Source organism: Terrapene carolina, unplaced genomic scaffold (assembly GCF_002925995.2).
Source record: "Terrapene carolina triunguis isolate 2854851 unplaced genomic scaffold, T_m_triunguis-2.0 Scaffold68, whole genome shotgun sequence".
Classification (NCBI taxonomy): domain Eukaryota; kingdom Metazoa; phylum Chordata; order Testudines; family Emydidae; genus Terrapene; species Terrapene triunguis.
In genome coordinates this window covers 68,344,608-68,358,000 of record NW_020664419.1, presented here as the reverse complement: position 1 = coordinate 68,358,000, position 13,393 = coordinate 68,344,608, and the positions used below count along the sequence as shown (strand labels likewise).

Here is a 13,393-nt window from a genome sequence, read left to right as displayed (position 1 = left end):
AGTCTTATTAACCTGGTTGACAGGACAATTTACTAATTTTCCTGTTTGCAAGTTAAAATGAGTCAGACGATATCATAACCATAATTGTGAGAAAAAATAAACACAGGAAACTGCAGAGTTTGATAGGAAGTGGGTGGAGGGATAGGGATTATAGAAAAAGAAAGGAAGATGGGCCAAATTCTGATCTTCATTTGTAAACCCAGGGAACTCTGTTGCAGTTAATGGAGTTATTCCAAAATTGCACCATCAAACTTCAGAGCAGAGTCTCATCCAATGAATAAAAAAAGAGGCAAAAGGAAAACATACCACCTATGTCATAACATTTTCTTATTTATAGCTACTTTATCTTGGTTCCCTGAAACACTGATATCCATGCAGAAAGTACTGCGCTTATAAAAACAGTGCAGTGCATTTAAAACTTCATACCTTTAGGTATGAAAGATGTGTTTACTTAAGAAAAGTTAATGCTTGTCAGTTAAAAATGTAGTGCCAAATGCATCTCCTGTGTAAACCCACTGCAGTCAATGGGCTTACAATGGGGATAAGTTGGCCTGTAAATCTAGTCTATTAAATACTTGTACAGTTAGTGTGCATACACAAAAAAATGATAAATTACACAATCATGATTTAAAGTACTGAGAGAACAGAATTTAGACAGGGATTTAAAAAATGAGAGACAAGTGTGATATTCCCGCCAGAATCAAGCCGCTGCAATAAATCATACAGAAATTCTCAATCACAGTACCTTCCTATCTCCTATAACAGTAGTACTAAGTGAAAAAGTTACTGGTCACTACCTGCAAGATTAGGAAGACATCTGGGATTTGCCTTTTGTATTTGTGGTTACATGATGGTAGATTACTTATACTATAGTGAAAAATATTACATAGTTTCTGGTTTTATGTGATTCAATATCTGTCCATAAATTATAGCCAAATAAAAACAAAAATAAATATTTTTCAGTGAAAAAAACTACTAAACATTCATGCTCATCCTGGTCTTCGCATTTCAATTTTCAAACAGCTTATGAGTATGCAATTTAAAATATTATGTTAATTTGATCTCAGGCTTTTGGAGGTCTCAGGCTAGCACGTATGATCCACACCAATCATGCTCCTGTGCTGAGCTTCTATCTGCTTTCTGAGAAAATATGGACCCAACAGTAAGTGCTGGGAGGATAAGAGGACTGGCCTACATGGTTTAGGAGTTTTGTCTGCAGTGTGCTGTACCACATTCAGGAACACAACCAAGTACCAGATTAGGCTTCTGGTGGGGCAAAACACTGTTAAATTTCTCTAGTTACTAACCGAATTTTAACCATGGAATGCGATCCCAGAGAGCCAGGTATGTCAGTAACTGTTTGTTAACTTAATTAAAAGTTGCGTGTTCAAGGCCTTTTACATAGTATTAGGAGCTTTTATAATTGACTTGCTATATAAATTATAAAACATTCTTAAAATACACGGGACTATCTTACACTGTCATTTTTGTTTCAATAACAGAAATTAGTTTACTACTGTTCAACTTGTTTTAAAAGTTAGATGTACCTAAAGTTCCGCTCCTCCTCCTTTATTAAAATAAATTTTAATAAAAATTTGAAAAATAACTTTTTCCACGGTTCCCCATAGTATTTTATGAACAATATTTTTGCAGTTTCATATTATTTCCTTGTGGACATGTTTTTGCCTCAAAAACAACACAAGTGACATTATTGTTGGAAATCTCTGCAGAAATTACCAAAATTTAATGAGTTGGGAAGAGCCTGAACTAAAGCCTTACTCCTAGTGACCATGTTGCTAGACCCAAAAACACTGTGGTTCTTCAGAATAAAGGGGTCAGTGAATCCTCTAAAGATGATCTGCACTGGGCCAGGAGCCTCTGTTGGATCAGTCCGTATAAGAAAGCACCCAGAGTTTGGAAAGGTAATTTTATACTTTAATTTTTTAAAGAAGCGCTTTTGGATTTAGTGAAGAATATTAACCAGCATGATTAAGCATAAAATAGCTTACTATTAAAATAAGGTATTTTCAACTATATTAAAATTGTACTTTCTCTAAAATATATGTTAGCTGACTCTTAATTGTCTGAAGAAAATAGATACTTTAGCATCACTATGTGCAGACAAGGCAATAAAAATGCAATTCTGTGGTGCTGAAACATGATATCATTCTGACTTTGATTTATATTCTGTTAATTGTAGTGTTTTAGAACCCAGTAAAGTCACAAGTTCAGGAGAAGGTCATGTATTAAAAGTATTCAAAAAGAGAAAACAGTTTTGTCATTAGAAGGGTTAAAATAAACAACATTACTTACCACTTGGCTGACCGCAACTCGTTCCAAAGCCTTTAAAAGTGAAGAAATTAAACTCCTATGTTTATTCTTTATCAGGGCATTTTATAATCACATTGTATAAAGCCTGGTGGAAATGACATTTTACAAGATTAATTATGTGATATAACATGAGCTTGTACACTTAAGAGTGTTAAAACCATTAGAGGTTGTTAATCAGTTCACTTCTGTTATTTAGGCTTTATTTATAGGACAAGCAATGATAACGGAATGTGTATATATATATATATACATTCCGTCACCATTGCTATATATATATCCTCAAAAATTGAAGAGGATAGATATAGATATATAGATATATATCCTCTTCAATTTTTGAGAGCACTAAGGAAAAAATAAATTTATTTTTTCTTGGCTATATTTCTATACAAGTATAAGCATAAAAACAGCTCACTTTAGATATTATAATGTATAGTTTAAATAATCTTTTAATTTAATGCACAATACATTAAAATATCTTTTTAAGTCTCTAGCAACTACACAAATGTTCATTTTCCACTTCCAGAACTTAAAGTTAAACAAAATGAAAACTTTAGAGAGACCGCAGTTTAAAATGTCATGTAGATCCTTTAAAATAGATTTTTCAGCCCATGAATCCTGATGATGTGAGAGTATTTGATTTTTATTATCTAAGGTGACAAAGAATTAAGAAAATATATGAAATGGGTGGAAGATTTTTCTACAGTTGGAAAGATATAGTACTTATAGGAATTACAGCCGAAGAGTAAAATTCTCTGTGCAATCAAAGATAAATATGCAGTGAACACATTCTGTGTTCATCCCTATACCCCAAATCCCCAGCATAGCTCCTCTCTCTATCACCCACTCCACTCCCTTGTCCCAGAGCTCACCTATCCTGCCAACCTGCACCCGGGACTTCCCTTCAGCTGCACTCCAAGTAGCTGCAGTTCTCCCTTCCCCTACCTTTTATAGAGTAGCAGGTGCGATTTACACTACATAAAAGCTACTTCCCTTCTTTACTTCCCATGAATAATTGGCTATTGCAGGTATTCCCTGTGGTCACTGCTGACCTCTGCCCTACTCCAGATGTCTCTCTTCCAGCTGCAGAGCAGCAGCTCTCCACAGCCCACAAGTCTCTGTGTCACCATCAGAGGTGAATGAGAACCCCAGCTAGAAAGGAGGGCAGCGTTACTACTGTCCAAGCTGGAAATTTTCCTGCTGCTGCATGATTCCCCTGGTAAGATACTGTCGGCTACTCCTGTAATTCACTATTACACACAGCGTGCTAGTGAATATCGATGACCAACATTAGCCAGAGAGAGGCCACTCTTCATGCAAATATGCCAAAATAGAATCAAGTGATGCTGAGGCACAGCTCAGTTAAAGCCAGCTGTTTAGCATGCTGGCACAGACCAATGAGTGCTCTGGATGTGGATATGAGTTCTCAGGCAGGACTCTAAACCAGTCCCTATGGTGTCTTTGGTCTCCTGTAGTTCAGCAAATGGGAATTGCCATGCAAGTAACAACGATGGAATAGTTATTAGTGCACTGCAAGCTCCCAGGGAACCCTAGCTGGGTCACTCCCTACAGAGGGAATAGTGTTCTAACTGCACTGCTCTGTCTGCCTATTCCCTTGGCCTATGGGATGAAATGACAAACCCTCACCACGCATGTTCTTGAGAGAGTCTCTGGCACAGTAATCGCACCTATGGGCAGAGGAGAACTTCTTGGTATCCACCTTTCCAATAATTTAAAGGAGAAAGTTTGGAAAGGGAAACATGCTGATCTTTTTTCTGGTAAGATAAGTGCACTGGGTGCAAAAAAATAATAATTGCTCTGTGTGGCCACAGGCATCTCCAGCTGGTTGTTTGCCTCTGAAATAGATCACTCTATCCTTGTCAAAAGGCAGCCTGAGCTTACTTCGTCTCTCACTAATAAGGCCTAATCTACACTAGAAAATTAGGTACGTTTAACTACATCAGTCAGGGGTGTGAAAAATCCACATCCCCTGAGCGGGGTAAAGCCGACCTAAGTCCCTGTGTAGACAACCTAGCTACTGCCTCTCGGAGAGGTTGATTACCTACACCAATGGGAGAATCCCTCCTATTGGTATAGGTAGCGTCTACACTGAAGCACTAAAGTGGCGCAGCTGTGCCACTGTAGTGTTTTCAGTTTAGACAAGCCCTAAGAAAGAGTGGGAAATAGAAATTCTATAAGGAAAGGAATGGGCTAATATGACAATTGATCTAGGGTATAATAGATATATTACTGGGACAACAGAAGATGGTAAAACATTTTGGGAGGGCTTACTGAAGGGTTTTAGAGTAACATACGGAGGTTCTAGAATTTACATTTTGGTCCATATCCTTAACCACTTGAAATGTTTCATGCACTTTGTTGAGGATGTCACATTTAAGGGTGAAAACATCCTGTATAATTGTCCTGACATGTTTCAGCCTTAAGATCTCTAATGTTAGCTCTGATCTCTTTAACCTTGATATATGGGCCTGAGTTGATTTTTGGCAGGTATCTGTGTGAGTGAGCAGCTGAAATTGAGGCTAATAGCATCTGTTGTGGTGCATCCTGGGAAAAGGGATTAAAAATAAACAGAGACTAGAGGTGGCGTTTTCCTAATGCCACAGTAGTTGAAGACTTAGGCCTGGTCTACACTAACCCCCCAAGTCGAAGTAAGGTACGCAACTTCAGCTACGTGAATAACGTAGCTGAAGTCGACATACTTTACTTCGAACTTACCGCGGTTCAGACGCGGTCCACACGGGGCAGGCAGGCTCCCCGTCGACTCCGCGGTACTCCTCTCGTTGAGATGGAGTACCGCAGTCGACGGCAAGCACTTCCTGGTTCGATTTATCGCGTCCAGACCAGACGCGATAAATCGAACCCGGAAGTTCGATCCCCAGCCGCCGAACTAGCGGCTAAGTATAGACCAGCCCTTAGGGTCATGCCCTTATCCTCAGATTAAGCACCAATCCATCATCCTGTGCTGATGTAAAATGAGCGTACAGGAGCACCCTGTCTCTTGGTGCAATGTTAGATGATTTCCTGGTGTAAAGGCTTATATAGGTGTGTAGGCCTACTCTGGTTTTGGGGTTAAAAAGGCTGGTTTATGATCTTGTACAGTTAGGACATTGAGTGTTATGAACAATGAACCTTTTTGGGAAAGTCAGTTATGGTAGAAGGAATACTATCCCTTTTAAATCACTGCCATGACCTATTGCCCTGAAAGATTACTTTGTTTAAATTCAATTCAACAAAATTGTGGCCTTTTTGGTCATTTTTAAAATATTTTTTGTCTATCTTCATTGTTTCCTGCCCTCAGCAAATATAAAATGTGCAAAGTTGGAAGGTTAATACAATTTTTTTTTACCTATAATTTATCATGCATACAACATTAATGATGTTATTCTGTAGAGTCTGGTATTTAAGTCATAGCTCTAGGATTACAAGCCAAAAACAATGAATTCTATAACATCTGGATAAAACTTCCAGTAGGGAAAAAAAGAAGAAAAAGAAAAAAGAACCATACTAAGCACGCTGACATTCTGGCATTGCGACCACAGCACCAGCCCTCTTCCTTTAAATACCGGCACATGGGAAACCCCCACAATCCCGGAGAGCAATCTGCAGATGAGAGAAAAATAGTGTGTTACTTTATTAAATTGTTCTTCTCTTAAAGTAAATCATCTATTGAGAAAGACAAACAGTAGTTGGAGCATAGAAACAGAGCTGTGTAACTGTTATTCCTATCCAATAACAGAAAGCATACTAGTGTTATGAAAAAAGGTATTTTCTCAACAACAGATGTTTTTGCTTTAGGCTCCATTTTTGAAATCTTCACATTTTCCAAAACTATTCTTCCAAGACCTAACCAAGTGAATTCTCTGCAAAGTCTTTCTTTCTTTCTTTCTTTCTTTCTTTCTTCAGAGATGACAAAAGTGTTTGTAATTAATTTTGGCAACCAACACATTGACAATCATCCCAAGATGCTGAGCTGGGCAGCCCGTCAATGTAGCAGGACGTATCTATCACTTACTGCTGGGCTTTTCTTTTACAGTAAACAATTTTTAAACAGTATTTTGGCAAGTTATTACAGAATGTGTGCTTGTTTACTAAAGTGCTGACGGCCTGTTTTGTTGTTAGCCACTATGTTTGTTTTCCAGAAAGGACCAGCTGCAAATGCTCTTGCTGCTTCTTCAAAACCCCAGGGCATTTACATCACAGACTGCAACTGAGTTTGGTTCAGTCTCATTAATGTTTCAAGAGACAACAATGCTCCTAAATTAATGCTTAATCCTAATGCAACACTGGGACAGCTAAACTGGCAACATTATGAATACTACCTGTGTGTATGAAAAATTCTGCTAGGTTTTCTTTAAAAAACACTTTGATGTCAGTTGACTGTTTAAATCATTCTGAATGTGATTTTAATTGTTAAAAATGAAAACAAGTTGGATGGGATCTTGGCATTTCAACTTAGAAAGATGGCTCTGAAATATTTTAAGATTAATCAAGCAGAAGAGGTTAAAAAGAGGACAGTGGAAATACAAAAGTCTTCAGATTTATAAAAAGTTACATGCATTCAAAGAATGGGTTACAAACTTTCATGCAGAACTCTTTTCAAAGACCTAGCAGACAGAAAAAGGAGACCAAAATTGAGAAAGGATAAAAAGACCCCAGACCAATGGACTAACAGTGGAAGCTCTAAGAATTAGAGAATGTGGCTAGTGAAGGGCAACCAGGAGAAGAAAAAGAGGAGCTCCCTAAAATAGTAAGATGATGTTTGGGGAAAAAAGACCAACAGAAGCCTTTGGCCTACAAGGGTATGTCTACATTGCATCTGGGAAGTATGATTCCCAGCATGGGGAGACAGACTCGTGCCAGCCCTGCCAGAGCTAGCATGCTAAAAATAGCAGTGTAGACATTGTGGCACTGGCGGCAGCTCAGGCTAAGATGTCAGGTGGTTTTGGACTCGTGGCTCGCCAGAGCCCCCAGTGGTGCTGCAATGTTCACACAGCTATTTTTAGCATACTAGCTCAAGCAGCGCTGGCACTAGTCTGTTTACTTGGGCTGGGAATCACACCTCGTAACTGGAGTGTAGATATACCCAATGGAGTCTTATGTACAATAAAAGGGGAGAGAATAGTAGGGTTATGTTTAAGCTAATTTATCTGATCTCTAGTCATAATCTTTGTTCGCAGTCCCAGTCATAGTGGTCCTAATCTCAGAATAACAGCAAAGGTGTAATCTGTTGTGACATATATTTCCCTGAATTTTTGTCACTACTGGGTGCAGAATGTATCACATTGATCCTCACCCAATTCTGCTTTTTGTGAATTATTTTAAGTGAAGGGGATTGTAAATGTGTGATTTTATATGGAGGTAAAATTAGGATGTGATTTTTATGAATGTATTAACTTTAAAATTAGTTACTATACTCAATATCCTAATTAGCTTTAACGAAACATGGTCTAGTGATTAAAGCATCTAACTCTGAATCAGGAGATCAAGGCTCCACTCCCAGCTATGTCACAAAACAGACTGAGTGGCTTCGGTTAAGCCATTTAACCAAAGAAAGTTAACAAGATTTGAGTACTGTGGTGGCTAATCAGCTGAACATGAGCTTCCAGTGTGATGTTGTGGCTGAAAGGGCTAATGCAATCCTTGGCTGCATAAACAGGGGAATCTCGAGGAGGAGTAGAGAGGTTATTTTATGTCTGTATTTGGCATGTGCAACCACTGCTGAAACAGTGTCCAGGTCTGGCATCCACAATTCAAGAAGGATGTGGATAAATTGGAAACGGTTCAGAGAAGAGTCATCAGAATGATATAAGGATTAGAAAACCTGTCATATTGTAGATTCAAGGAGCTCAATCTATTTAGCAAAAGAGAAACAAAAAGAGAAAGTTAAGGGGTGATAGATTACAGTCTGTAAGTATTTGTATGGGGAACAAATATTTAATAATGGGCTCTTCAGTCTAGCAGAGAATGGTAGAACACAATCCAATAGCTGTAAATTAAAATTCAGACTGGAAATAAGGCATACATTTGTAAACACTGAGAGTAATTAACCACTGGAACAATTTACCGTGAGTTGTGGTGGATTCTTCATCACTGACAATTTTAAAACCAGGGGTGGATGTTTTTTTGAAAGATCTGCTCTAAGAATCATTTTGGGGAAGTTCTATGACCTACGTTATACATGAGGTCAGACCAGATTATCACAATAGTCCCTTCAAGCCTTGGAATATATGAATCTATAATACAGAGATAGGTTTAATAATATTACTATCACACAAAAGTGCTCTGAGACTTAATTCATTAATGTGCATACCGTGCTTTGAAACTATCTGATGGATTATGTCATAAAAATATGAAGAATAACTACCATAACATGAAAATCTATGAACACAGCGGTGGGTATCTTAGATAGATATTAAATTAGGCTCCAGAATAGAATGGATCTGCATGCTGTTTATGTGGGTAAAATTGGGAATTATCCTGAAGTTCAGTACCTTGTGGAAAGGTTTGCTTGGTACTGGACTGACTGAATTTACCATGACAAAATGAAGGTTCATGTTTGAGACTATGTTTTTAGGATCCCAGAAAGTATTCACAAAAACAGTTTCAAGACAATATTGTATATAAAATAATTCAGGTCAGCGTAATCACTGCTGTAACTATTGGCTACATCAGAGAAAAATTTGGCAGATTATTTATGCTAAAGTGATAGTTGTTAAGATTCTGTGAAAGACATTTATGCAAAGAAAACAATAACTGTTATGGTTTTATTGTTTGGTATGCAAATAATGAGACTCTCTATATGCATTCATTATAAATATTTCAAACAAAAATTGGCAAGCTCTGAAAAGAAATAGTGGGTTTTAATCATGGAATTTTCATTTTCTTGTCTACTCCGTGAGTGTCTTCTCATTATCCCACTCTTGGGACACACATCACCCATACAAGTTAAAAATGATACAACCTGAGCTAGGCTAACATTTATGTACTGCACCACTGATAAATTAATCTAAACCATTTCTATTTTCTGTGAACAAAATAATTAGTAAAAGTGCTGTCATCCACTCATGATACTTAAACGAGCAGTGAGGAAAAATAATGCTCTAATATTGAACTTTCTTCTAGATCTCCCAATAAGATTTATTTTGCAAGTGTATTTAAAATGTAAGCTCCTTGGGGCAGGTTTTAAGTATCTTCTCCCATGTCTTGTATACTCCCAAGCATACTGTGGGTGTTTAAAACAATTTAGCAGATAGATAAGCCTGTATTAAGCATCTATTTTTATGAGCCACATTTTTAAAACCTGGACACCCTTTCTGTGCCTGCCATTATTTATAAGCACTAGTAACATTAAACAATGTCTAATTACCTGATTGCTCACAGGTGAGATCTCTAACCAGCATTATTTTTACCCTCAAAACTGCAGGAGGTAGAAGGGAGACTGAGTAGATTCAGATTTAAAAGTCAGGTTTACAGTTATTTTAAAAGTTATATTGCATTTCTTTTAAATTATTTTGCAGTGAAATGTCCTTTAAAAACAAGGATAATTATAGTTTGAATGAGTATGTCTGGTCTCCAAGAAAAAACAAGTTTGGATCTCAGAAACCGCTCTAACAGAATCCTGAATTGGAAGTTCAATAAATATTGATATACAAACCCTAAAAACATTCAGGAATACTTTATGGATACATTATGAAAGATTGTATAGCAAATCATTGTACAGCATATAATTGTAAAAGAGCCAGTCTATTGTATATGAAGCAACTAACAAGACATCTTACAATTCATTTAAGGGATGTTGATCAGGCAGAACTCTTCTCTCTATATAACTTCACACAAAGTGAGTAATTCTAGGTAATGGGATGAAGCACTGAATAAGAGCTGAAGTGGAGTATAACTCTGTTCACTGTTAATGAAGCAGATATATCCTGACGTGTAGGCTAACAATTTACAAAGATCCCACAGCACATGTGTAGCAGAAGGAATAGCCAGAAAGAGCATACCAAAAGGAGCTGCTGTCAAAAGAGCTAACGTCTCACATTCAGGCTCAATTCTATTCTATTGAGGTTTATCGGCTCTTCATAGGCCACTGTGCATTTCTAATATACACTCAATATACAGAGGAAGGGCTCACTGAGGTATAACAGAACTTAAGCATGCCATCCCACAACATGAGCACAGGGCCTCCAATTCTGTAAGGTACCTGAGCACATGCTTTAAGTCCCACTGATTTTAATGGTCCCTACATATGTGACTAATACTGAATAGAACAATTTGGTAAATCATGACCTAAGCAAATAAAATTAAGGGATGTTTGACTGGTTCCAAGATGCATGTCACTATTCTCCATGTGTTACAGACTGTGCAATGCACAAAAGACACACATCAGATGTAAATGAGCGAACATCCAGATCAATGGTCCAACAACACAAATCAAGGCATTGATTATGCAAAAATGCACAATGTCAGGCCAGGTAAAGCATTCTGATGTACTGTACCCTTTTTATAGCCAAAGAGCATAAGTCCTACTTCTAAATTCAGATAAAATGGAGGTAACATTGGTGTGTTTATGGAGTACTTTTTTAAAAGCAAATATTTGAATTAGCTAATTCTCCATTCTGTTTATTTCTATGGGCTAGCTAGTTACCACCCACAAGGGGTAAAACTATTATCAACTGAACACGGAAAAAAGTCTTTAAGAGTTTTGTAAGAATGAATTTGTTCAAAGTATGTTGAATTATGTCTTTCCATCTCTTCTGGGAAACCAACTACTAGTTACGTACTTTAATATTATTGCATCTGGATTATTTCATAATGCATTAATTTTCTCATGAAGGTTGTGTGTTTACTGTTATCTGATCTTGATTGTAATTCCAGTTTTATGGTCTTTTAGAGGCTGACAATCTGTTTTCAACTACTATTCTGTAAAGTTTTGCAGAGAGATTTTAACTCCAACTACTCTGCCTATATTTTTTGTAGCATTGCAACTACCTTAGCACTTGCATTTGGAATGTCCATTTTATATTCTATGTCAGCTTCATTTGTAGTTGATGGAATTCTTTTCCTTTACTTAACTGTTCCCAGTGGGGGAAAGGGAAGATGCAAATGGATGTTGGACTTATATAAAATGTCACTGATGATTCGATTAAGCAAGAAGTATTATCCAGAAAAAATATATATTTTTGGATTTTTGTCAACTACCCCCACCCTCATAATAAGTTTTAATTCTTTCAGCATGTTGTAATGGGGGAAAAGAGCTACACACTCACCCTTGTCAAAACCCTCCATTCCACTGCATAGGTCCCTCACGCTGATTTGTTTGGTCAGCATTTCATGGCTAAAGAAGAGTTGTATAACTAACCAGAACAAATACGTGTGGATAGAAAATGCTGCAACTTATATCATGTGGCCAGGGTGTGGAACATTAAACACACCCTATTTACTGCTTCTTTTGGTGCTTACAGAAAAAAAATATTTGACAATGCATGTAAGAGCAAAGGATTTTTTTCCATTATGTTATTATGGAATGTTATTCCATTCATATATGTGGAATAGGCCACAGAAAAACGTTAAAAGAGGATGGGTACTAATGTCATCAATTTTACCCAGTTCAGTGTATTGTTTGGATCAATGTATAGGAAAACAGTGGGCCTCACTCTTCTGTGTTCTATGCTATACCTTGTATAGAATTTTATACCGTGCAGAATGAGTGTAAAATACCACCCTTCTAGTCTGGTAACATTTTAAATTAACTTTGCACATGCATAAATGACTCCAAACGGTGCAAAGCAGTGAAGGATCAAGGCCACTATATTTTATTCCTTTAGCCGAGAAAGTTCCACAGTGTATTATAGTTTCTTGTTTATTTCCTGACCCTAGGGTGACCAGACAGCAAGTGTGAAAAATCGGGATAGGGGGTTGGGGGTAATAGGCGTCTATATAAGAAAAGGCCCTAAATATCGGGACTGTCTCTATAAAATCAGGACATCTGGTCACCCTACCTGACCCAGTGTTTTTGAAGACTCATTTGCATTTATTAAAATGTTTTCTTTCTTTTTAGTTCCCAGTGATTCTCAAGTGTTATGCATAGAAACATATTCACAAGTTTTCCTTTGCAACTTCTGAAACAGAATGGTTTATTACTAAGCAAACAGTCCCTAATGCAGTCAATTTTTTTTTACAAAACTTTTCTTACAGACTCATTCTAATTTATTTAACACTAAATATTACTTACTATAGCAAACACAATTCATACTGGGTGGCAAGACAATGACTATCCAAATCACCAATGGTTTATTTTAAAGAGTACAAATCCGATTTTTTGTTTTACTGTTTTCAATAACATGTAGATGATTTATAAATTCTGGTTTGGAACACTATTCTTTTTCTTCAGATCTCTGACAGATAGTCAACACAAATCAGTTATTACACTATGCAACGTACTATAAACATAGAGGATACTTGTTTCATTCAAATTGCTGATGGCCTTTTTCTTCTCATCCTATTTTTAAGGCGTTAAGCTACTCCAATACATACATAACTAAAAATGGATGGAGGTGAACTGTGATTTATTTTCTAGTGACTGAGTCCATCAGTTTGTATATAGTATGTGACAAACAGAAGGCAGAAATAACCTTTTAATGTACAGACCAAACTGCCAACTCTACTCAGGATTGCATTTTGTTTCAGAAATTATACTCTCCAAAGGAAAACAACTGTCATTTATATCATTTTTAACCTTTACCTTGGCTGAGGCAATTTGTTACTGAAGTGTTGTGAAATATCAGTCTCTTAAAGTGTTTCAGCATGAGTATAACTTGAAGAGAAAGAAAGCTCATTCTAATTTAGCACTGACATAACTATAATATTACTAAACCCAGAGATTGTATAGTCTGGAAGCATTTTAATAGCTTTTAAAGTGACACTGACACTTTAAACTTGGCTTTCTTACCAAGATTGCCATTGAAAGTAATAAAATAAAAATCTGATCTCAAATTAGATTTCTCTTTCTCCATTTTTGCCACTTGTTTTATACTGGTCTTACTAT

General features: G+C 36.9%; 1 protein-coding gene across 1 annotated transcript in view; it reads right to left on the bottom strand.

Moving 5' to 3' along the window:
* Nucleotides 1–13,393, bottom strand: part of METTL25 (methyltransferase like 25) — a 92,536-nt gene that overhangs the window by 20,677 nt on the left and 58,466 nt on the right. Inside the window, exons 6-7 of the mRNA XM_024200850.2 lie at nucleotides 5,855–5,949; nucleotides 2,314–2,343 (exon numbers count right to left, since the gene is read on the bottom strand). Of these exons, the coding sequence (XP_024056618.1) occupies nucleotides 2,314–2,343; nucleotides 5,855–5,949 (125 nt within the window). The remainder of the gene's footprint in view (nucleotides 1–2,313; nucleotides 2,344–5,854; nucleotides 5,950–13,393) is intronic.